Source organism: Ursus americanus, chromosome 11 (genome assembly GCF_024610735.1).
Source record: "Ursus americanus isolate L20-20 chromosome 11, mUrsAme1.1.p, whole genome shotgun sequence".
Taxonomy (NCBI): domain Eukaryota; kingdom Metazoa; phylum Chordata; class Mammalia; order Carnivora; family Ursidae; genus Ursus; species Ursus americanus.
Genome location: NC_142137.1, coordinates 36,088,309 through 36,113,670, shown reverse-complemented (window position 1 = coordinate 36,113,670; position 25,362 = coordinate 36,088,309). Strand labels below are relative to the sequence as shown.

Here is a 25,362-nt window from a genome sequence, read left to right as displayed (position 1 = left end):
TAACAATGAGGATTTTAAAAATTTATACTTTAAAACACTTTACTGTAAAATTTTGATTAGGGTTCTTGCAAGTGAATCAATACATACCCATACTTTTTTTTTCTTTTTCTTTTTTTTTTTAAGATTTTATTTATTTATTTATTTGACAGAGAGAAAGACAGCCAGTGAGAGAGGGAACACAAGCAAGGGGAGTGGGAGAGGAAGAAGCAGGCTCCCAGCAGAGGATCCTGATGCGGGGCTCGATCCCAGGGATCCAGGATCACGCCCTGAGCCAAAGGCAGATGCTTAAGGACTGAGCCACCCAGGCGCCCCCATTCCCGTACTTTTAATTAAAGTTTATTGAGTTCTTATATAGACTTTATACCAAATTAGGAACTATAATTGCTCATATTTTAGTGACACTAATATGCTTAGAAGCTTTTAGTCACTGTCACTTTCAATTATACCCCCCATTTACATATACATATGTATATATAATCAATTTTTTATATCAACAGAATACATCCTTTTTTAGAATAGTTTGAATTTTTACATGTCTGTGCACACATAAGCACCACCATAATCAAATATATAACATTTTCATGACCCCACAAAAGTTCCCTTTGTCCCTAGCATGTACCATTTGCTATCTCTTTTTACTAAATGGGGTATCAGTAAAATATCTATAAAGTACAATTTGGTTAAATTGTACCAAAATGTTTGGTTTTGCTCATATTTTCTTTAAATACTTAAAAATAGCTGCTTTATAGTCTTTGTTAATCATATCATAACTCCAGTCCTTTCTGGATCTCTTAGTTCATTTATCTACTGGTTTTGAGCCACATTTTTCCCCTTTCTCATGTTAGTGATTTCTTTATTGAATATCAGATGTCATTCATTTTACATTGTTGAGTGGGGATTTGTTTTTCTTTAAATAGTAATGGACATTTTTTTGGAGTGTTGTCAAGTTATTTATTGATAAGTTTGGTCTTTCAAGGCTTTCGTTTTTTGGTTATGGTGCATGTAGAGTTGCCTTTATTGCTAATTTAACTCTATTACTAAGGTGTTTCTTTTCTGGCACCTTTGTGGACTACCCTGGTAGTTAATGGACTCTTCACTCTGGAACTTGGACATCAGGTAGCACTAAGTATAGTCTGGAAATTGTTCATTTTACAAGCTCCCAACTGTTTTTGGCCCAATCTTGTGGTGTTTGATTCTTCATTTGCATAGCTGATTATTTTGCAATCAGCTTGATAAAGACTTACACAGATTTCTGTAGTTCTTTGCTCTGCTCTTCCTCTTCAGTACTATGATCCCAAAATTTTAGCCTCCTCAGTCTCTGCAATTTGACTTCTGTCTCTTCAACTCTGCAAGACCTCCATAGCATCCCCCTTCCTGCATAGTGATCTCTAAATTGCCTTCAAGAAAAAAGGCCAATTGTGAAGCTCACCACATTAGTTTCCCTTTTCTCAGGCAAAACAGTCCTGTACTGGCTGTTGTCCAATGTTTGGCAACAGTTGTTTGTAATATTTTATTCGGTTTTCAGGTTGTTTACAGCAGGACAGCAAGTCTATTCCTAGTATCTCCATCATGGCCAGAAGCACAACTCTGGGTTTTAATTCTTTTGTGTTATTATAAACATAGAAATTTTGGGAAAACATCAGATTCGTATTTGCTCTACTCACACAGTTACTGATTTGGAGTTATTGTATTCCTATAGTACCATTCCTGTGATTCCTTTTCCTCTTGCCTCATTCTCTGTGTCCAAGGGCCTTTGCTGGTCTAACATCATTGGCCTCTCTCTGAACTTGCCCACTTATTCTGCACAAAAATGGAAAGAATGTTTGGTAGGGGAACTTAGGAGAAGGTTGGAAAATCTTGAATTAGCCTACTTGTGTAGGCTGTACTTTCAAGTTAGCCTATCTTTAGGTTTTATTAGTACCTTTTAGTTAGCAGAGGCCTTTGGTTCTCTATCACTGTCTATGACTGGATAGGTGTTCAATTCAGGAAAGACGTTTGGAAGTCCATGGAGCAGTACATCCAAGTAATGGTGTCTACTTTAGCTGTTTCAGCACAGATTTCTTGGACTCCATTTATCTTCTCCTATCTACTACTCTGTTAGTCCCAGATTTGGAGGGGGGAATAAAGGAATCATTGTTCCCGTCAAACCTAAATATCACAGATATACATATTTTTTAGTTAACATTATATCAAATCACTAAATATTTTTAAGTGTGAGGAATGCAAATTGAAAAGCTCACACTCTCATTGGGGAAATGTAACCAGATATAAATAAAGGCTACCAAGTTGTCTCTAGGAGTCTTTGTAGTCACTCTATCTCTAGCTCAGCCTGAATTCCAATTTCCAGGTAAACTGGACCCTTTAGCCCTTCCACCAACTGGTAGATTCACATGCATATCACATCTGCTGCCTCAGTACTTTTTACAGTTGTGGTGCGTTGTGCTCTTGTTCTTAGAATGAGATGATGAAATAGCACAACAATAGCAAATATGAAAGGATAGGAGGGCAAGAGGAGGGTGTAGGGCAGGAGAGAAGAGGGAACGGATAATACAGGATTTTTCAATAGCAGGTAATTTACGAAAGAGCTACATGGGCATCTACTTGAAGGAGATAGTAGTAGTTATAAAAGACACGTTACACATGGATAGAAAAGATGATATAGAGGAGGAAACAGATGAAAAACTGCATTTGTCGTTGCAATCATATGCCACTAGGGATTCTTACTAGGCTTTAGGTAGTTTGTTCTTGGGAAATAAGTAATGTAGATATTCTAAATGGTAACTATAACATTTATTTTAATGCTGTTGAATTAAGTCTTTTACCTAATTCATATTAAGATACATTTAACATTATAACTTTGTTATTAGTAACATAATTTTAAACAAAATTATCAACTTTGGCATTTCTTGAGTTTAGGTTAAAGGTTTTGAGAGTTTTTATTAAAAAGAATCATTTTCTCCTTTGGCTTAATAACTTTAATTTTTCTGTAGTTATTGCTTCTGATTGAGGCTATTAATGAAATGTTATAGGATCATTTTGGTCTTAATGTTCAAAGAGAATAGATTAGAACTAAATATCTGAATTATACATTCTTTGAACAACACAATTTGTTCCAGTTCATACGTATATTTGTGTGAGTGTACATATGTTTGGTATATTTATTTGTATACTCATGTGTTTGTATGAAAGAATATGTAGCTCTGATATGAGAAGGCTTTTTTTTTTTGGTGACCTACATGTCAAATAGGGACATAAATTATGATTTATATATTTAAACATACTTTTTTAGACATCATAACCATGAGGACTGTGTGATACATTTACCTGCTCTTTTTAGGGTTAAATCAAACTCATTTAGATCATAGGAGTGATAAGTGTGTCTTAATTGCACTATTATCATGTGTATATATATATATATATATATATATATATATATATATATATATATATATATATAAGCATATGCTTTACGACATGTGCGTTTCATAGGGCAAGTGTCTTGATTGTTGTAGCCAAGTAGGAGGAACTCCATACATATTGAACGTATTTTTACAAAGAGTGGGTGGAAAAATGAAAATAGTTTGGTATGGTAGGAAGATTAATCTTTTAATCTTTTAAATCTGTAAGAATAAGGATTTACTTTATTATATTTTTATTCATTTTTTTTAAGAAGGTAAGAGTTGGTTGAAACTCTCTCTAGTATTAGATTGACCACTGTTATCTTCCTGGTGGGATTTATCAGCCAAAAGAGAGTTTCGGCAGATATATTTTGTAGTGTTAGTCTTCCCAGACACATCTTTGGGCAGGGACAGTCAGGCCTTTGACCCTTTATTTTGAAAAGGCTCTTGTTCCTTTTTGATCCCAAAATCTCTTTCAAGGAAAGTGTTAAAAGGTATGAGTTTATATGACTACCTATTCCCCCATGATCTTCTAGAACATAAGAGAACACTATTGCTTCTTTTTTTCTCCCCTTTGAATCTTTATATGTGTGTAGGAAGATAGTATATATGTTTGTTTGGATAAGTACTTGTATATCCTTTTTTTAAGGACACCTACATCCTTTTTAACATATTATTTGTAGATGTTTTCTAATACAAACTCTCAGGAGAATGATATTAAAATGGAAGATGGAAAAATCTCATGGGAATAAAATTAAAGTTAAAATAGAAAAATAAAATTAGATGGAAGTTGCCATGTATTCATGAAATTGCTTAGAAAGAAGTTATATTTTAGCCATGGATACTCTTTCAGCACCACTCATCTGTGGTATAATTTTTTGCAAGAAGTGGAAATAAATAATTGACTAGAAATTTTCTATGTTTATGTTTTCTTTTTGCTTTTAAAGAATTGAATAAAATTGTGTCTGAATGTACATGAGGAGAGAGTATAATGTTCATGACAATCTATGTAGTGAAATCTTAACATCTGTCGCATTTGTTATTTGATGTCTGCTGTTTCAAATACTCAGTAATAAATCACTTTGATATAAGAAAGAGAACATTCAAGAATTATGGTTATAAATCATTCCATTTTGTGGGCTTTTAATAAATTCATTTTATAGGTTTTTATTAAGTATCATTGATGGTATAAGATGTAATTACAGAAAAATGTCTGTTTTCTTTTGAAAGCCATACACTATTTCTGGAATTTGTAACTGTTTACATATTTAACATTAATACTTATTTTTTGGTATTTCTAGCATCTCATTATAATAATATAACATGCCGTGTTTCTTATTAGACAATGATCTTGGCAAACTTTTATTACGCTTCAAAATGTCTGATAAACAAACCGAGTGGATAGAAAACTGTCGAAGACAATTTTGCAAAATGATGAAGGCCAAACCTGATATAATCAGTGGAAGTGGTAAGTATGCTATTTAATTTTTGTGGTGTTTTTGATATGAAAATCATATTAATGAAAGCTGTGTTTCCTAAAGATCAGTGTTGACATGTCTAGAATACATAATACTGATTCCAGAAGTCAGTGACTTCTGAGAAACTTATGATCCTGGAAAACAAAAATTGCGATCTGAGATGCAGGGAAGCTGGGAACCAGAGAGAAGGTGGAGGAAGAGGCCCACAGACCCTCACCCACTAATGACAGTAAAATTGTAGGCAGCACAAAAACTGCCAAAAAATATTAAAATCTGAGAAACTACTAAACTTTTTTTCAACTGAGAGGTCTTGGTCTTCACCCAGCTATTTGCTTGGTTTCAGCAGTAGAATATGCCATATTGCTATATTTTCGGAAACTTTATTGACTTTTTTATTGACACATATTTTGAAACTCTGCCACATCTAGCCAAGTAAACTTAGTCACTCTTAAGGAAATTGAAATTTTATTTTGAGGGAATAGCTATGTTTTCTAAACTAGCAAATAAGTTATTTTATAGTCAAATATTTACATGTGCATTTGTTTTCTAAAAATCATCATTTTTAAATTAGTATTATTTTGAATAAAGGTCTAAGAAAAGGTTCTAATGGAAATATAAGGTAGATTTTTTGAAAGCTATAATTTAAAATTGTCTACTTTATTAGCCATGCCTTATGGTTTTCATATTTATATCATTTGTTATAAAATGAAAAGTGGGAAACAAATATGTTTATATTTTGTTGTTAGAGAAATTATATTTTCTGAGAACAGTGATATAATCTATGGGCAACTTAGAGATGAATTCCATAGATTTTCTTTTTGCCTCATATATCCTAGAATGAGTGATTAAGAGTGCCATCAGATCCTGGATAAAAAGGTGGGGTCAAATAAATGCCTACTCTCTGTAGCGAAAAGGACCAGGAAAGGGTTAGCCTATCAAGACACACTTTTATAGAAAGTGACCACTTTAATTATTTATTTTTATTATAATAATATTTTTTATTATGTTAGTCACCATACAGTACATCCCTGGTTTTTGATGTAAAGAAAGTGACCACTTTAATCCAGCCAAACACCACAGAAAATCCTGCTAACAAGACTTGGGCACAGCCTGGACTTCCATCCTTACCTGGCAGTAGTGGGGTACCCTTGCCACTCCTTGCTAGGATTGTATTAGAGGAGACAGAGTTAAGGATTTTCACTATCACTCATTGGTAACAGGGCCAAACCTCCTCCTTCCCGAGCTCCACACATGTGTTTGTCTCACACATGCAACAAATTTAAAATTAGAAGGTATCAGCAAAGAAATAAAACCCAAAAGGAAATTTTAGAGCTGAAAATACTATAACCAAAATAAAATGCTAAATGGATTGGTTCAACAGTAAAATGGACAGAAGGAAGAATTGGTGGCTTGAAGGCATCAACAGAGAGAAAATAGACTGAAAAACAAAAAAAATTAACAGAACCCCTTAGACCTGTGGAACCATAACAAAAGGTCTAACGTGTGTCGTTGGAGACCTGGGAAGAGGTTGTGACTGTAATGTGTTTGAGCAAACATAGCTAAAAACTTTCCAAATTTATCAAGAAACCTAAATCTATGGTTTGAAGAACTACAAATAGGGTAAATTCAAAGAAATCCACACCAAGATGCCATATAGGTGCAAAACTTCTAAAAACTAAAGACAAAAAAAAATCTTGAAAGCAGAGATGGAGGAACATACCTACAGTGGAAAATCAATACCATTGACCGTGGACTTCTCACCAGAAAAGATGGAGAACAGAGGAAGTGGCATGACATTTCAGTTGCTGAAAGAAAGAACTGTTAACCTGAATTCTCTATGCATTGAAAATAGTCTTCAGGAATAGAAAATCAAGATATTCTCAGGTGAAGAATTTGTCAATAGCAGACCTGTCCTAAATGAAGGAATAAAGGAAGTTCTCTACCTCTGTACTATCCTCACAACTTCCTGAGATTCTACAATTAATACAAAATATGGTTTCTTAAAAAATATAGAGGAAAGTAAATATAAACTACTTGAGAACATTGAGAAAAATAGTCTGAATGTGCTTATAATAATTTGTATGAAAAGTGGATATAGTTGGATGCAGTAAGATTGTAAAGTGCCTGAAACCCATGAGTATAGTGTTAACTTCATGGGGTAGGGAGATGGGAGCCATGATTTAGCTCTTGAATGAGCAAGTGTTCAATGGTTGATTGGGAAAAAATTGGATCTCGAGTGTAATTATCTTATGATCTGATGTTACACTAGCAGTGCTAAAAGATAAAAAAGAATTTAAAAAGAATAAATCCAGGAGAAATTTTGCAGGCTTAAAAATACTGAGCTGCCTTAATTTTGGAACCAGCTTTGTTGTGATAGCAGTGCCAAGGGAGAAAGCAGTCAATACCCAAGTATCCCTGAACAATCTGTCCTCAGTTTTTCCTCATTAGATAAACCCATGTCCCTTTCATAGTGTGTATGTACACACATAAACACACACACACACACGCATATACATATCTTATACATTCTGTTTTTATAGTCTGTGTCATAGTCCAGCCCTATGGAAAAATACGTTTAAAAGGAGGCAGCTTATAATCAAAAATCCTTTCTAGAAATTCCAGCTCTATCATTTGAAATAAAAAGATGCACTTAAGATGAAAAGAATATTTTACAGTTTACTTTCTGGATAGTAATATTCTAGAGTTAATTTGTGTTTAAAGTTAAATGTTTCATGATATGAACTAATTTCCTTGAGTTACAGATGATGGAATTTTTAGTGAACTGACAAGTGAAGTGGTTAGTCATGCTGAGATAAATAGCCACTCTAGTAATTACGCAAGTTCAGCTACACTTATGTTTGGTTAGTTAGATGTGCCAATGAGATTTTAGCCATGGGTTTAACTACTATATATAGATCAGTTTTTAGTATTATTCCATGATTATAGCCTGTCCTTCAAAATATTTGGAAGTCCATAGTGCTATTTATTCATAAGGGTTGCTGGGCAAAATGTATATATTGGAATCAGTATAAATCCATAACCTTCTCCAGGTAGTTTGGTGATGTAATTTTTGCATAGGAAGTGTAGAAGCAGTTTATCTAAAAGCCTCCAACGTATGGATCTAATAGCATAATTTTGCATTTCAAGATCAGCACTTGCCAGAAAATAGGGTGCTTTGCAAAGTCTGCAATTAGTCTTAAGTTTCAGATCATATTGTGTTTAGCTCCACAGATGTGATAAAGAATTTTCTCAATTCACTGAAGTGTGTTTAGGTATCTGATGGCTAAACCTGATTCTGGGCATAGGATTCAAAGAATTGCTTAGCAGTATGATGACCTTTCCCATTAACTCGGGCACTTTACTTCAATGCATAGCATGTAGCAAACATATGGTTGTGCTAAAATGAGAATAATTATAATTTTAAATGGTTATTTCCACTTAAAATTAACTTTTTATATAACCTCTGTTACTAATGTGTATCTCACATTTTATTCTTATTTAATTCAGAATGATTTTCTAAAATTCATAAGATATTCTTAAAAAATTATAATCTCAAGAGACTATATTTTTTTAACTTAAATTCAATTAATTAACATATAATGTATTATTTGTTTCAAGAATACAGCTCTGTGATTCTCCAGTCTTTTATATAATACCCAGTGTTCATTACAACACATAACCTCCCCAGTGTCCATCACCCAGTTACCCCATCCCTCCGGCAACCCTCAGTTTGTTTCCTAAGGTTAAGAGTCTCTTATGTTTTGTCTCCCTGCCTGGTTTCATCTTGTTTCATTTTCTCCCCTCTATATTAAATAACTTATAAACAAACACACAGAAGTTGAAAGCTCTCACCTAAGGGCTATTTATGTATAGATTCATAGATAAAAACTTTGAAAGATTTTTCTGTAAGTGAGAGAATTTATCCCTATGTAAAGATAGAACCATTAAACAACTGTAAGTTTAAATAATTGACAATACTGGTGCCCTTTCTGACCCTCAACTACTATATTCTCATACTTTTTAATACTTACTTTAATTTGAAATCAGAATATGAATAGAGTTCAATTATTAATTTTTTTTACCTTAAGCCATTAAAATACTGTGATATGTAACTTGTCAGAACTACAATTGTTGGAAAGCACATGTTGTTCCTGTTTGATTTTACATTTTTCACATGTTGAACACTAATTTCTTTTATGACTTATGTGCTTAAAATGCACCGGGTTATGAAAAAGAGGGTCCATTTAGTTAATACAGGTCAGAGTCGATATCCTGAATGTTTTAAAAGGTAACTTAAGTTTGCTATATATATATATTCTGTATATGCATATCATTTACTTTATAGATATATTTCTTTCCAAAAAAAACAATTCTTGGTACTATATTAAGTATAATTCAACCGATTATATACATTTTGAGACTAATAAATAGCAAACACAGTGGCATCATCTGTATGGCATTATCAGTCCAGTCCAAGAAAGAGTCATTTGTCCTTTCTAAACCAGATAGAGAAAAGCTTATTTTTATTTATTTATTTACTTTTTGGACACAGTTCTTTATTGTTTCACTGATAAGCATCTTTTCTGACTTTATTTTAATTAATGGACTTTATTTTTTACAGCAGTTTTAGATTTACAGCAAAATTGAGCAGAAAGTACAGAGTGCCCATATACCTCCTTTGCCTTACACATGCACAACCTTCCTAGCTATAAACATCTCACATCAGAGTGATAACACTTGTTACAGTCAGTGAACCTACACTGACACATCATTATCATCCAAAGTCCATAGTTTACATTAGGGTTCACTCTTGTTGTTTGCACATTCTGTGAATTTTAACAAATGTATAATAGGGAAATTTATCCACCATTGTTGTGTCACAGAGAAGAGTATCATTGCCCTAAAAATCCTGTGTTCTGCCTATGCATCTTTCCCTCCACCCAACTGCTGGCAAGCTTACTTTTGATCCAGTTGCCTTGAACACATATAAAGTTGCAATGTGTATAAAACACATAATATATCCTGGTCTTGAAAGGGAAGGGAATTATGCCTTGATTGTGGTCTTGGAGTTCAGATAATTTTTTTTCTGTATGTGTGAATAATTATGATAAAAGATATTATAGCCTAATTAGTGATGATTTTCTTTCTGTATGGAAATCATTTAACAAATTCTGAAATAATCCTTAGAGTCTAAAGATAACAGATGATTCTTTTCCAGTTTTACATTGAATAGGTTCTCAGTGAAGCAATTAAAATTTAATTTACATCAGAAACATTGTTATGAATATTAAAGTGGTATGTGTTTTGAATTGAACCCCCTTAAGAGTGTAACTGTGAAGAAGTTCAGATGACTTTTATCTGCTAGTCTGTGACTTTAGAGATGAATTATCACGTATTATTCTTGACCTTTAATATCTTAATTATTCTCTTGTTTATTACAGCTTTACTAGAATTGCTTGAAAAATTTGTGCTTCATCTCTCTGAAAGCCCATCTGAATGCTACTTCCCCTCAGTGGAACATACAAGTATGTTTAAGCATTTTGAATTTTGAAAAGAACTTAATTATCTAAAAAATAGATAATATTCAATAGAGCTGTCTAATTAGATTAAAAATATGCACAAGGTTTCTCATCTTAAAAATCTCTCACTTGGTGCTATATGCAGTGTAGATCTCTTTCAATCTCTTCTGCGCAAATGTCTCGGTTTTCTTGTAACTTTCTAACTCCTTTTTGAGTTCTTTTTTTCCTGTTTACCTGTCAAAAGTTGTTTTTCATTAAGGCAGTGTCTTCCTCTCTTTTGATTCTATCCACTATCCTTTATGATCTCATTTGTTTGTACTGTTTTACCTACCTCATATAACTTTGAATTTCACATCTTCTATTCAGAGACCTACTATAAGTTTCATTGCGGTATTCCCAGCTGCTTAATAGGTAAACATCACCTGGATGTGCTACAGAAACCCTCAAACTCAGAATGTCCAGCAGGGCCCTCACCTCATCGTAACTTATTAACGTGTACCCCTTTTCTACATTGTCTGTTTTGGTGGGCAATACAGTCATCTACTGTTCATCTAAACCAGAAACTGAATAATGATCTAAGTCCATATTTTCTTCTCAATTACCAAACTATGTTGATTCTATATTCTTTTTTTTTTTTTTTTAAGATTTTATTTATTTATTCGACAGAGGTAGAGACAGCCAGCGAGAGAGGGAACACAAGCAGGGGGAGTGGGAGAGGAAGAAGCAGGCTCATAGCGGAAGAGCCTGATGTGGGGCTCGATCCCAGAACGCCGGGATCACGCCCTGAGCCGAAGGCAGACGCTTAACCGCTGTACCACCCAGGCGCCCCTGATTCTATATTCTTAATAGATCTCAAGTTTATATACTTAATTGATCTCTTCTTTGTTCAGGCCACCATTACTTCTTGTCTGGAGTTTTACAACAGCCTCTTTTCCTGGTGTCGCTGATTAGAATCTGATTTCTTTTCAGAGGTATTCTTTATTCTGCTCTCAGAGTGACCTTTGAAGTGCAAATCTGAACTACTCATTCCTCTACCCCTTGGAAGATCAACATTGACCGTTGCATAAAGTCTAATCTTCTTTCCATGATACCCAAAGCCTTACATTTTCCTTCCCTTTTCTTCCTCTCTGGCATCATGTCTTTCCATGCCTTCTATTTATTTTTCAGGAACACTAAACTATTAGCAGCACTGCCAGCTTTTCCCTTCCCCCACCCAAAGACACATTCATTTATTAAATGCATATTGTTTTCTACTATTTAATGGAATTTTTATAAGCATTTAGATACAGCAGTAAACAAAAGAGAGAAAAAATCTTGCCTCCCGGTGGGAAGACAGACAATAAATAAATGCTTTAGTAGATCAAGTAATATGACTATGGTGCCAAATGAGAAATACACAGCGGGGAAGAGGGCTAGAGAGTGCTAGCCTGGGAGGGAGGTTACATTATTAAATCATGTTCAGACTAGCAAAGTTGGGAGCAAGATATGTAGATATTTTCAGGGAAGGAGAATTCTAGCTAGTGAGCAGGAAAGAGATGAGTATGGCTGAACAGGAGTATGGGAGAAGCATTGTTGGTATTGTTGGTATTGAAGTCAGAGAGAAAAGACGATGATACAAGGTTTTTGAAAGTCACTGCAGGGTCTTGAACATAGGAACATAGGCTCTGATTTATGTTTTTACAAAAGATTGCTGTGGCAGCTATGTTGAGCAAAGACTAGAGGGAGGACAGAGGGCTAAGGCAGGGAGGTGAAGTAGGAAGCTATTAAGAAGATCCAGATGAAAAATGGTAATGGTTTGGATGAGGATGTCAGTGAGAGATGGTGAGAAGTATTTGGATTCTGGGTATATCTTGATGATAGAGCCAACAGAATTGAGTAACAGATTGACAATGGAATGTGAGAGAAAGGAAGGAATCAAGGAAGACTTCAAGTTATTGATCGAAGCCACCGGAAGGATTAGATTGTCATACACAGAGATGGAGAAGAATGAAGGAGAAATAGGTTTGAGAGAGGAGGTGAAGAGCTTGCTTTTATGTTACGTTTTAAATACTTGTTATCCATTTAAACAGACATATTTTTAATATATTGGATATTTGAATCTTGAATTTTGGGGAAAGATGTGGGCCAGAAATATATATTGCTCAATCATCAGCTTAGTATATAAAGCCAATATGCATCTCTGTCATGCCTTTCTCATATTCCAACTTAATGTCTAATTCTTCATGTGACAGTAAACTCCTGTAGGGTAGTTTTCATGTCTTATCTGTCACATCCTTTGCAACTAGAATGACAGTGTTAAAAAATATTTGACAAAAGAATGGCTAAAAGAATGAAGGAGGAGGGCTTTATAAACTGTGTCAATCAGTTTGTCTTAATTTTAACAGGCAATGGATTTAAACCCTTTAAGATTTCTGAGCAAAAGCTTTACTTGACTTATCTGTACTTCAGGAAGACTATTTTAGTGACTCTGTAAGGATGAACTAGGGTGCAGAACTAAAATCTGCCAAAGGTGAATCTACAGGACATGAAGGTTGGTAAAGAAATGGTGAAGAAAGCAGAGAAGTAGCAGAGACTCATGAAAATAGATAATCAAGGGATGTTGCTCCTCTTCCTTATAAGGGTAACATGACTTCTCTGTTTGCTGAAGAAATAATCATTTATATATTTATTCAAATTAGACACTATACGTCATATTTCCTTAAAAAGAAAAATATATGCTTCCAGTTTGGCCCAGCCTATTTTTCTGGCCCTATTACCCACCACTGATCAAAGGCCTTCTGTGCATTCATGTCCCTGAACCTTTGCTCCTACTTTTCCTTCTAGATGAGCATTCCTCTTCCTATATGATAATGTAAAACTTAACTCTAAAGTTGCAGCTAAAATGTCCCCTTCCCTCTTACTCCTCAGTAGATGTTCCTCTTCTGTGATTATTACATTCACTTTAAACTACCATTTTGGTATTTATTATATTGTATGTGGCTAGTTTAAATTATTACACTAGGTCTCAAACTCCTTTGTATCTTTAATACAGTATTTGATGTGTCTTTATTGACTTAAATATATATACTGTAACATTAGCATCTGTATTCACACAAATACATTTGTGTAACAATTCTGAATATATTGATATTTACAAATACACGTACGAACATAGACTTAATTATTTATACAGCAATCTTTAATGCAAATTTGGCAAAGGGATAAAAGAGAACATAAATGAGAACAAAGAAATGAGAGGAAAATACAAGGTAGCATTAAACAGAGATTGAGGTAGGTGAAGGGAATTGATACCTATTGAGCACCTCTTGTGATCTAAATAGCATGCGGAAGGACGTGATGTGTGTTATATTCTTCAACCCTGTAACTGCTCTTTGCAATAGGCATAATCATCACTTTTAAAATCAGGAAACTGAGGTGCAGAGGAAAGAAAACAGAAATTGTGAAGAGAGTTTTGAAGAAAAGCATTTGTGAAGAAAATTATAACTTTATGAATAAACCTGAAAATGTATGTGAAAAGATACAGGGATTAATGGTCAAGTCTATGAGTATGAGAGGAAATAAGAAGTAATAATTATGGAGATTTCCTGGCCAGAGTGAGTCTTCACTATAATCTCCCATTTCTACAGCTCTCCTTGGGACACTGTTCTGTTGGATCATATTTTCTGTAGATAATCTAAAATTAACATTACATCGTATACATTGTCCAAATACTCAACAAGACTAATTGGTCAGTGTGTATACATTCACTGCCCTCTGTTGAATTTCTAAATTATGATGAGGGAGATCTCAGATGTTGGCTCTTTTGAATGTATTATCTAGGCAGATAAACCCCAAATGTGAATTTAAATTCTTTAAAGGCTCCAACTGAATGGCTATCCACTGGAGTTTTAGAGTACAGACAAAAATAAAGTGGCTTCCTGTTTATTGATTGTATAATATATGTTGTTATGATATGGTAAGCTTGTTGCTAATATCATTTTCTTCCGATGGCTTTAGATATCCTCACCCTTCATCATTTATTTTATTTTATTTTATTTTATTTTTTTTGGCTGGTGGAACAATGATTTCATATTGTAAAATTTCACTCTGTTTACTTTATTTTTTTATTTTTTTTTAAAGATTTTATTTATTTATTCAACAGAGATAGAGACAGCCAGCGAGAGAAGGAACACAGCAGGGGGAGTGGGAGATGAAGAAGCAGGCTCATAGCGGAGGAGCCTGATGTGGGGCTCGATCCCATAACACTGGGATCACGCCCTGAGCCGAAGGCAGACGCTTAACCGCTGTGCCACCCAGGCGCCCCAACTCTGTTTACTTTAAATAAAAACCATGTTTTGATATAAAAAAGAAAATACTGGATATATATATTCAATGTTTTTTCATGTTTCTTGAAATGAGAAATTGATTGTCTTTTTAAAAATGACAGCTTGCTTAAACCCTAAGGTAGCTGAAATTAGAATAACACAGCCATCCATCTGTTGTTAGCTCCCTCAGGATTCCAATCTATTATAAAATTTGCAGATCTGGAAAAATCAAATTAGTTTAGCTGTTTATCCCCTTAAAGAAAGAGGAATGAACAAAGTTTTGCACATTTGCAGTTTGTAAATCTATACAGGTATCTTTCCAAATCTTAACCGATGTTAATTTTATGTTGGTTCAATTCCCTGGAATGAGTTGGGAATTTTTTTTTTCATAATGTAATTCCTTCTTTAAATGATAAATTAAGTGCTCCTTTAAAGGTAAGAAATATTTTTAATGTTATACCTTTGCTCTTTATGTTGCTAATCAAAGGTTGGCAAGACATCAGAAAATTTTGCATTATTTCACCTTTTGACTATTAAAATACTTTTAAACTTAATATATATTGTTAAACACCTCTATACTTTCTTTGGATATTCAGCAAATACGCTCTTTTCCACCTTCCATTTATGGAGCATGGTTGTGAGTATGCTTAATAATTGCAAGGAAGTGTATAATATGGATTAATTACACTATCCTCAAATGGGGGAAATAGTGCATACAACTAAAATGATTAATTAAATAAATCGCAACAATTAGTAAGAAAAAAATAAAGAAATAAAACTGACACTTTTAAGCTGGCTACTTTATTTCAGGCAATGTGCCTTTAAGTATGGTATTTGAATTGGTTATTGTCAAATGAGGGTTTTTGTTTTAAGTGCCATAGGTGTTCAGTGGAAAGAGTGATCAGTGTTGACTAGTGCCATCAGGAAAGACAAGAGGAAGAAGTGATAATGGAGCAAGAGGAAGTGGCGCTAGTATGGCTAAAAGAAAAAATAGGAGAAGGGGAGTCTTGCAGGAAAGGGTAATAGCATAAAGACGTGGAAAGAAATCCTTTTTCCCGGATAATGCTGACTATACCAATTAGGGGCTGATACTCTTACAGTAACTTGGCCACAAGAAATCAAATTTTATGTCTGTATGAATTGAATAAAATGGATAGTTACAACCCTATGTTAAAAGAGAAGCAACAGAATTTGCAGACTGACTCTGAGAAAGGAAGGAGGTAGGAGAGAGTGTACTGACCAACTGACTTCTTTGGGTGGTGAGAGTTCTTTGACCTTATAACTGTTACAGCAGGGCTTCAGAAGAATCAGTAAACAGCCAAGCAGTAACTGCTTCTCTAACCATGGAAATGTATTCCAGTGGAGAAATTCTTTACTCTTCCGAAAATTAATTTTTTTCCACACCATTAGCCAAGTGCCAGGCAGAATAGATTTCATTTCTTCTACTGCTATATGTGCTAGCTTTGCAAACCAAAAATAGAACAGGATGCATTACCAGAGTGAGCAATTTCAGTCAATATTAAGTCAATTTTTCCAACTCATTTTGTTCTCAGACCATTATATTTACAATTACATGGATTGGTTATTTCAAATAGTTAATGCTTTGATTAAATTAGACATTAAGTAGGGTAAGTATGAAGCTACAAGCATTATTGTTTGGTTGACTTTCTATCAGCAACTTATTATACTTTTCATAGTGACTCCAGGGAATAGGAGTTATATTGTCCATTTGTTACTTAATTTCAGTGTACAGAAAATATTTTTAAGTCCCTATTTATTTCCATCTCCAACTTGCTCCATTTGATATGAAGTGCAATTTCTTGTTCATTCCTTTAGTCATTTATCTACTCATTCACTCAGTGTTTGTTAAGCACCTGTTATGTGTCTCACACATAGATGTGCACATTTCAATAAGTCACTGGTTACCAGTGATACACCAGAGTCCCTTGAAGACATCCATTTTTATCACTGAATTTTATTTATTTTATCCTATCAATTTTGTTTTATTTCTGAAGATTTTAGTTCCTGCCTCCTAAGTTGTATTTAGTCCAGATTGTATATAACAGAAGATTATTTCACTCAACTTTTGTAGTCCAAGATCTGTTTCTGTTTGTCAAGTTGTCATATATCAAACACAAATTTAAAATTGAAGTGTCTTTTCATAAAATCATTAGTAAATAGAAAACTGTTTCCTGTCTTCTTCATTCTTGCTTGGAAAACTTTATTTTTTTCAAAGGGGTTTTATTCATACTACTGTCACCTATATCTATTTAATATTGGGATTTTTTTTTGGAGTGGGAATTTGATGTTTGTTTTGGTATGCTTAATACCCCCGTATAGTCTCATTGAAAAGCCTTTTTGAAGATTTAACTACTACATTCTTTAAAATGAAATCTTGTGGTGGAGTATTATTGTCTGATTTTAACTATATCTAAACTTTTATTCCTTTAAATGTGAATCTCAAGTTCAGTGCACAAGAAATAAGCTGTAGAGGTCTTAAAAATACAAATGACTGGCTATCCATCCTCAGCAATCTCATTCAGTGGTCTGGAGTGGAGTCTGTTTATCTTTACTTTTAAAAAACTCAGAGAATTTTCATGTACAGCCGTAATTGAGAACCATCATCTGTTGAAATGTGCAGAATTAAGCTTCTACTCTAAATATACAGAAACATAAACTTTTAGAGAGGGAATGGATGTGGGAAATTATTTGTACAACCACAGAAAAGTTAAAAGGACTCCTCAGACAGACAGGTAGATCACTGTGGAACGACTCGTTCCTTCTGTGGGAAAGAACTAAGAACCTGAATCATATAACATTGAGTGTCATAGTTCTTTCGGGCAACTTCTCTCACCTTGATCCTTAACTATTCCATTCTTCATTGATACAGAGATCAGCATTTTCTCCTAGAAGCCACTCTGATCTATAGAATGCAGTGGCATCAGGAAGGCTCATTATTAGCACCATTAGCCCACTGCACACTCCTCCCTACTGTTAAGATACTTAGCTGTATTATACTTTCCAAAAGAGGAACATTAGTATTACAAGCACACAGATCTGTATATTAATGAAGATAAATATTTCTTACGTTTAATAATCCAGTTTTATATGTACTAGAATTCTAAGTGTTATCTAATCTAAGTTAAAATTGTTCTGGTAATAGTTTATAAAAATCAATCTTTTATATAAATACAGAGAAGTGGAATTCATAGACCAGAGAGTATAAGTATGTTTAACTTTATGAAAAATTGCCAAACCATTTTCCAAAATAGTTGTACCATTCAACATGCTTACCAGCAATCTATGACAGTTCCAGTTTCTCCTTATTCTTACCAGCATGGTATTTTCAGTCTTAAATATTAGCCAGTTTAGTGGGTGTGCAGTAGTATCTCCATGTGGTTTTAATTTGCATTTTCCTGATGACAAATGATGTTGAACACCTCTTTTGAGATGTCAAGTGTTTTGCTTCTCACTCACCCCCATCATTTCTATATGGGTTTCTTGACTTTATATGTTTGAGTTATAGGTGCTGGTTATATAAGGATTATGGAAACAATCTCTTGTCCAATTTATACTGCATATATTTTCTTCCATTGTGTGGCTTTTCTAGTCATTTTCTTAATAGTGTCTCTTGATGAATAGAAGATCAATTTTGATGAAGTCTAGTTTGTCATTTTTTTTTCTTTTATGGTCAGTACTTTCAGGGTTTTGCTCAGAAAAATCTGCCTACATCAAGGCCATAAAGATAGTCTTCTGTACGTCATACTTTGCCTTTTAGCTGCAGGTCTGTAATCGATTTTGAGGTATTTTTGGGTATCACATGAGGTAAGGGTTTACATCGTTTTTCGCTGATTTCTGGTTGTTCCACAACAATTGATTGAAAAGCTTTCTTACCTAATTGAATTGCTTTTATATTTTGTCAAAACTTAATTGAGTATATAAGCAGGAATATACAGCTAGCTTGTTTCTGTTCTTAGGGGAAAAGCTTTACATTGATTTTTGAATGTTAAACCAACTTTGCATTTCTCAGATGAAATCCTAATCATGATACTTCATCCTTTTAATATATTGCTGAATTTGGATGGCTAATATTTTAAAAATATTTTTTCTATTTATATTCATGTGCAATATTGGGCATTAGTTTCCTTCTCATGTCTTTGAATCATTTGGGGATCATGGTTTTGCTGTGCTTATAAGTGTGCAAGATTGTTACTATTTTACTTATTTGATAGAATTCACTAGTGACACTATTTGGGTCTGAGTTTTCTTCATGGTCTGCTTTTTAAATATTTATTCAGTTTCATTAATAAATGTAAGACTCTTCAGATTTTCTATTTCTTTTTGGGTCTGTAGGATCTATGGTGATATTTCCTCTTTTATTCTTGATGCTGATAATTTGTTTTTTCTCTTTCTCTTTTTTTCTTTATAAGCAGGTAGAGATTTGTCAATGTTATTGATCTTTTCAAAGAACCAACATTTGCTTTAATTGATATCCTCAGTCCTTCTTTAATTTCCATTTTATTGGTTTCTGTTACATTTTATTTCTTTTTTTCTGCTGACTTTGGGTTTAATTTCCTCTTTTTCTAGCCTCTGTGATGGAAGCTTAGATCATTAACTCTAATCCTTTATTCTATTCTAATACAAGTATATAGAGCTATAAAGTTTCCCCTAAGCAATGCTTTAGTTGCCTCCCAGCGCATGTTTAGAAATGTCTTAATTATCATTTCATTAAAAATATTGTCTAATTTAGCTTGCTAGCTTGCTTTGACCTTGATTAATTTGTAGTGTGTTGCTTAACTTTCAAGTATTTGGAGATTCTCTAGATACCTTTTTGTTACTGATTTCTATTTTAATTCTATTGTGTTTATAGATTATTCTCCATATAATTTAATTTCATTCTGATTTTTTGAAACTTTTTATGGCCCAATAAATGTTCTGTCTTAGTAAATGTTCCATTGACAAGTGAAAAGGATGTATATTTTAGAGTTGCTGGTTGTAGTGTTCTATAAGTAATCAACAAGGGCAATTTAGTTGATCATGCTATTCAGATTTTCTAGATAATTTCTAAATTTTTGTCTGCTTTTGGTACCAAATACTGATACAGTAGTGTTGAGCTCTCCCTTAATTATTTTATGTTTATCTACTTGTCCCTTTAATTCTTTAGTTTTTGCTTCATGTATTGTAAAGATTTCCAATTTGGTAAATATATATTTAGTATTGCTTTTTCTTCTGGATGAATTGACCATGCTATTTTTTTAAAAAAGTCTTTAATCTCTAATACCCCTTGACCTGGAGTGTATTTTGTCTGATAATAATATAGACATTCAGCTTTCTTATAATTAGTGTTGGTGTAATATGTCTTCCCATCTTTAATACATCATGTCTTTTAGTTTAAAGGACATCTAAAGATATATAGCATATGTTTGCTTCTTGCTTTCTGTTTTTAATTCAGTCTGAGAATTACTGCCATTGGTTGGTGTTTTTAGCCCATTTACATGATTACTAATATTTTTAAATTTTATCTATGATTTTGATATTTTTGTCTACTGTGAATTAATACCGTGTCTTTTACATAAGAACCTTACAAACCTTCCTATGTGCTATTTTTTCTATGCATTTTACTTTTACATGTTACTTCTCCTTTAAGTCAGTTATTTTTAAGTAAATTAAGAAACAAGAGCAAACTTATTTTATATTTACCCATACGTTTACAATTTCTTACACTCTTGTACATGTGTTATGTGTGTTATATATGTACCTGTGTATTTATCTGGTACCATTTCTCTTCAGCCTGAAGAACTTGACTGTTTTTTGTTTTGTTTAATTTGTTTTGTTTTTGCTGTTTTTATTTTAATGCTTTTTTATTATATTATGTTAGTCACCATACAGTACATCCCTGGTTTCTGATGTAAAGTTCGATGATTCATTAGTTGCGTATAACACCCAGTGCACCATGCAATACATGCCCTCCTAACTACCCATCACCAGTCTATCCCATTCCCCCACCCCCCACCCCTCTGAAGCCCTCAGTTTGTTTCTCAGAGTCCATAGTCTCTCATGCTTCATTCCCTCTTCTGATTAGCCCCCTTTCTTTATCCCTTTCTTCCGCTACCGATCTTCCTAGTTCTTATGTTCCATAGATGAGAGAAATCATATGATAGTTGTCTTTCTCTGCTTGACTTACTTCACTTAGCATTATCTCCTCCAGTGCCGTCCATGTTGCAGCAAATGTTGAGAACTCATTGTTTCTGATAGCTGAGTAATATTCCATTGTAGATATGGACCACATCTTCTTAATCCAGTCATCTGTTGAAGGGCATCTCGGCTCCTTCCATGATTTAGCTATTGTGGACAATGCTGCTATGAACATTGGGGTGCATATGGCCCTTCTCTTCACTACGTCTGTATCTTTGGGGTAAATACCCCGTAGTGCAATGGCTGGGTCATAGGTAGCTCAATTTTTAACTTTTTAAGGGACTTCCACACTGTTTTCCAGAGTGGCTGTACCAACTTGCATTCCCACCAACAATGTAGAAGGGATCCCCTTTCTCCACATCCTCTCCAACAATTGTTGTTTCTTGCCTTGTCAATTTTTGCCATTCTAACTGGCGTAAGGTGGTATCTTAGTGTGGTTTTGATTTGAATTTCCCTGATGGCTAATGATTTTGAACATTTTTTCATGTGTCTGTTAGCCATTTGTATGTCTTCATAGGAAAAGTGTCTGTTCATATCTTCTGCCCATTTTATGATTTATTTGTTTCTCACGTATTGAGTTTGAGAAGTTCTTTGTAGATCTTGGATACCAGTCCTTTATCTGTAGCATCATTTGCAAATATATTCTCCCATTCCGTGGGCTGCCTCTTAGTTTTTTTGACTGTTTCCTTGCCTGTGCAGAAGCTTTTTATCTTGATGAAGTCCCTTAAGTTCATTTTATCTTTTGTTTCTCTTGCCTTTGGGGATGTGTCATGAAAAAGGTTGCTTTGGTCAATGTCGTAGAGGTTGCTGCCTATGTTCTCCTCTAGAATTTTGATGGATTCCTGTCTCACATTGAGGTCTTTCATCCATTTGGAGTTTATTTTTGTGTATGGTGTGAGAGAGTGGTCAAGTTTCATTCTTTTGCATGTAGCTGTCCAATTTTCCCAGCACCGTTTATTGAGGAGACTATCTTTTTTCCACCGGATGTTTTTTCCTGCTTTATCAAAGATTAGTTGCCCAAAGAGCCGAGGGTCCATTTCTGGGTTCTCTATTCTGTTCCATGTTCCAGGTCTATGTGTCTGTTTTTGTGCCAGTACCATGCTGTCTTTGTGATCACAGCTTTGTAGTACAGCTTGAAATACGGCTTGATGCCCCCAGCTTTGTTTTTCCTTTTCAACAATTCCTTGGCGATTCAGGACCTTTTCTGCTTCCACACAAATTTAAGGACTATTTGTTCCAGTTCTTTGAAAAATGTCCTTGGTATTTTGATCGGGATAGCATTGAAAGTGTAGATTGCTCTGGGTAGCATGGATATTTTAACTATGCTGATTCTTCCGATCCATGAGCATGGAATATTTTTCCATCTTTTTGTGTCTTCCTCAATGTCTTTCAAGAGTGATTTATAGTTTCTAGAATATAGGTCCTTTACGTCTCTGGTTAAGTTAATTCCAAGCTAACGTATGGTTTTTGGTGCTATTGTAAATGGAATGGATTGCTTAGTCTCATTGTTCGTGTATAGAAATGCAACTAATTTCTGAGCATTGATTTTGTATCCTGCCACATTACTGAATTGCTCTATAACTTCTAATAGTTTGGGCGTGTCTTCTTTTGGGTTTTCCATACAGAGTATCATGTCATCTGCAAAGAGAGACATTTGACTTCTTCTTTGCCAATTTGGATACCTTTTATCCCTTTTTGTTGTCTGATTGCTGTTGCAAGGACTTCTAGTACTATGTTGAATAGTAGTGGCGAGAGGGGGCATCCTTGTCGTGTTCCTGATCTTAAGGGAAAGGTTTCCAGCTTTTCCCCATTGAGAATGATATTTGCTGTAGGCTTTTCATAGATGGTTTTTATGAGATTGAGGAATGTACCCTCTATCCCTACACTCTGAAGGGTTTTAATCAGGAAAGGATGCTGTATTTTGTCAAATGCTTTTTCTGCATCTATTGAGAGAATCATATGATTTTTGAATTTTTCTCTCTGGATAAAATCTAAGACACTGATAGATTCGCAAATGTTGAACCACCCTTGCATCCTAGGGATGAATCCCACTTGGTCATGATGGATAACCCTTTTAATGTACTGTTGGATTCTATTAGCCAGGATCTTTTTGAGGATTTTGGCATCCATATTCATTAGGGAAATCGTTCTGTAATTCTCTTTTTGATGGGGTCTTTGCCTGGTTTGGGGATCAAGGTAATATTGGCCTCATAGAATGAGTTTGGTAGCTTTCCTTCTCTTTCTATTTTTTGAAATAGCTTTAGAGAATAGGTATTATTTCTTCTTTGAATGTTTGGTAAAATTCCCAGGAAAACCGTCCGGGCCTGGAGTTTTGTTATTTGGAAGATTGTTTATCATTGACTCAATCTCTTCATAATTAATTGGCCCGTTTAAAAAATCAGTTTCTTCCTGTTTCAGTCTTGGTAGTTTATAGGTTTCCAGGAAGGCCTCCATCTCTTCCAGATCGCTTAATTTATTGGCATAAAGCTGTTGATAAAAATTTCTAATAATCCTTCCAATTTCATTGGTGTTGGTTGTGACCTCTCCTTTTTCATTCATAATTTTATTAATTTGGGTCCTTCCTCTATTCTTTTGGATAAGTCTCGCCAGCGGTCTGTCAATTTTATTAATTCTTTGAAAGAACCAGCTTCTAGTTCCGTTGATCTGCTCTACTGTACTCCTGGTTGCTAATTCATTGATTTCTGCTCTAATCTTGGTCAACTGCTTCCTCGTGCATGGATTAGGCCTGTCCCTCTGTTGCTGTTCCAGCTTCTTGAGGTGAGAATATAAAAACTGCATTTTAGATTTTTCTATTCTTTTGAGTGAGGCTTGGATGGCTATGTATTTCCCCCTTAGGAATGCCTTTGCAGTATCCCATAGGTTTTGGACCATTGTGTTTTCTTTCTCGTTGGTCTCCATAAATTGTTTAAATTGATTTTTGATTTCCTGGTTTATCGAGTCATTCCTGAGCAGGATGGTTCTTAGTCTCCAAGTGTTTGAGTTTCTTCCAAATTTTTCCTTGTGGTTGATTTCCAATTTCAAAGCATTGTGGTCTGAGAATACGCAGGGAATAATTTCAATCTTTTGGTATCGGTTGAGACCTGTTTTGTGACCCAGAACATGGTCTATTCTTGAGAATGTTCCATGGGCATTAGAATAGAATGAGTAATCTTTGTTTCTGGGGTGTAGTGTTCTATATAACTATGAGGTCCAACTTGTCGAGTATGGCATTCAAAGCTCTTGTTTCTATGTTGGTTTTCTGCTCCGGTGCTCGGTCTGTTGCTGATAGTGGAGTGTTGAGGTCCCCTACTACTAACGTATTACTATCTATATGTCTCTTTATTCTGGTTAAGAGTTGGCTTGTGTATCTTGCTGCTCCCCTGTTGGGGGCCTATATATTTATAATTGTCATATCCACTTTTTCGATACATCCTTTAAGAATAATGTAGTGCTCTTCTTTGTCTCTAACTATAGTCTTTCGTGTAAAATCCAATCTGTCTGATATGAGAATTGCTACCCCAGCTTTCTTTTGAGGTCCATTGGCATGAAAGATGGGATTCCATCCCTTTACTTTCAGTCCGAATGTATCTTTAGGTTCAAAATGAGTCTCTTGTAGACAGCAAATGGATGGGTCATGTCTTTTTATCCAATCTGCAACCCTGTGGCATCTTATGGAAGCATTTAGGCCATTTACATTGAGACTGATTATTGAGAGATATGATTTTAATGATGCCATGTTGCCAGTAAAGTCTTTGTTTCTATAGATTGTGACTTTCTGTTCTGTATCACTCTTGGGGCCTTCTTCCTTTTATAGAACCCCCCTTAGTATCTCCTGTAGGGCTGGTTTTGTGGTTACGAAATTGGTCAATGACTGGCGATTCTGGAAGGTCTTTATTTCTCCATCAATTCTGAATGACAGCCTTGCTGGATAAAGGATCCATGGCTCCATGTTTTTCTCTGAAAGAGCTTTCAAAATGCCCCCCCAACCCTTTTTCTCATTCCAGGTCTGTGTAGACAGGTCTGACGTAATTCTGATGCCTTGCCTTGGTACGTGAGAAATTCTTTGCCCTGCTCGCTTTCAATACTGTATCCTTGCATCTAATATTTGCGAAATGCACTATGACGTGATGTGGCGTAGGTTTGTCGTGATTGAGTTTGGGAGGGGTCCTCTCTGCCTCTTGGATACGAGTGTTTGTTTCCCTTGCTAGATTAGGGAAGTTTTCAGCTACAATTTGTTCAAATATCTCTTCTAGACTTGTTTGTCTCCACCCCCTCGGGGATGCTGATGATTCTGACATTGGAACGTTTCATTGAGTCAGTAATCTCTCGTAACCTCCATTCTTGAGCGTGGATTTTTTTGAGTCCAGATTCTATTTTAGCTTTCTCTTCTACTAACCCATCCTCCAATTCGCTGATACGTCTTCTGCTTCATTCACCCTGGCCATCAGAGCCTCTAGTTTTGACTGCA

The 25,362-nt window shown here is 34.7% G+C and overlaps 1 protein-coding gene across 3 annotated transcripts in view; it reads left to right on the top strand.

The window, feature by feature from the left end:
- The window catches only part of TBC1D32 (TBC1 domain family member 32), a 214,071-nt gene that overhangs the window by 146,882 nt on the left and 41,827 nt on the right, over nt 1-25,362 (top strand). For all 3 annotated transcript variants that reach the window (XM_045798573.2, XM_045798571.2, XM_045798572.2), the window contains 2 exons: nt 4,741-4,866; nt 10,318-10,401. In XM_045798573.2, coding sequence (XP_045654529.2) covers nt 4,741-4,866; nt 10,318-10,401 — 210 coding nt within the window. The remainder of the gene's footprint in view (nt 1-4,740; nt 4,867-10,317; nt 10,402-25,362) is intronic.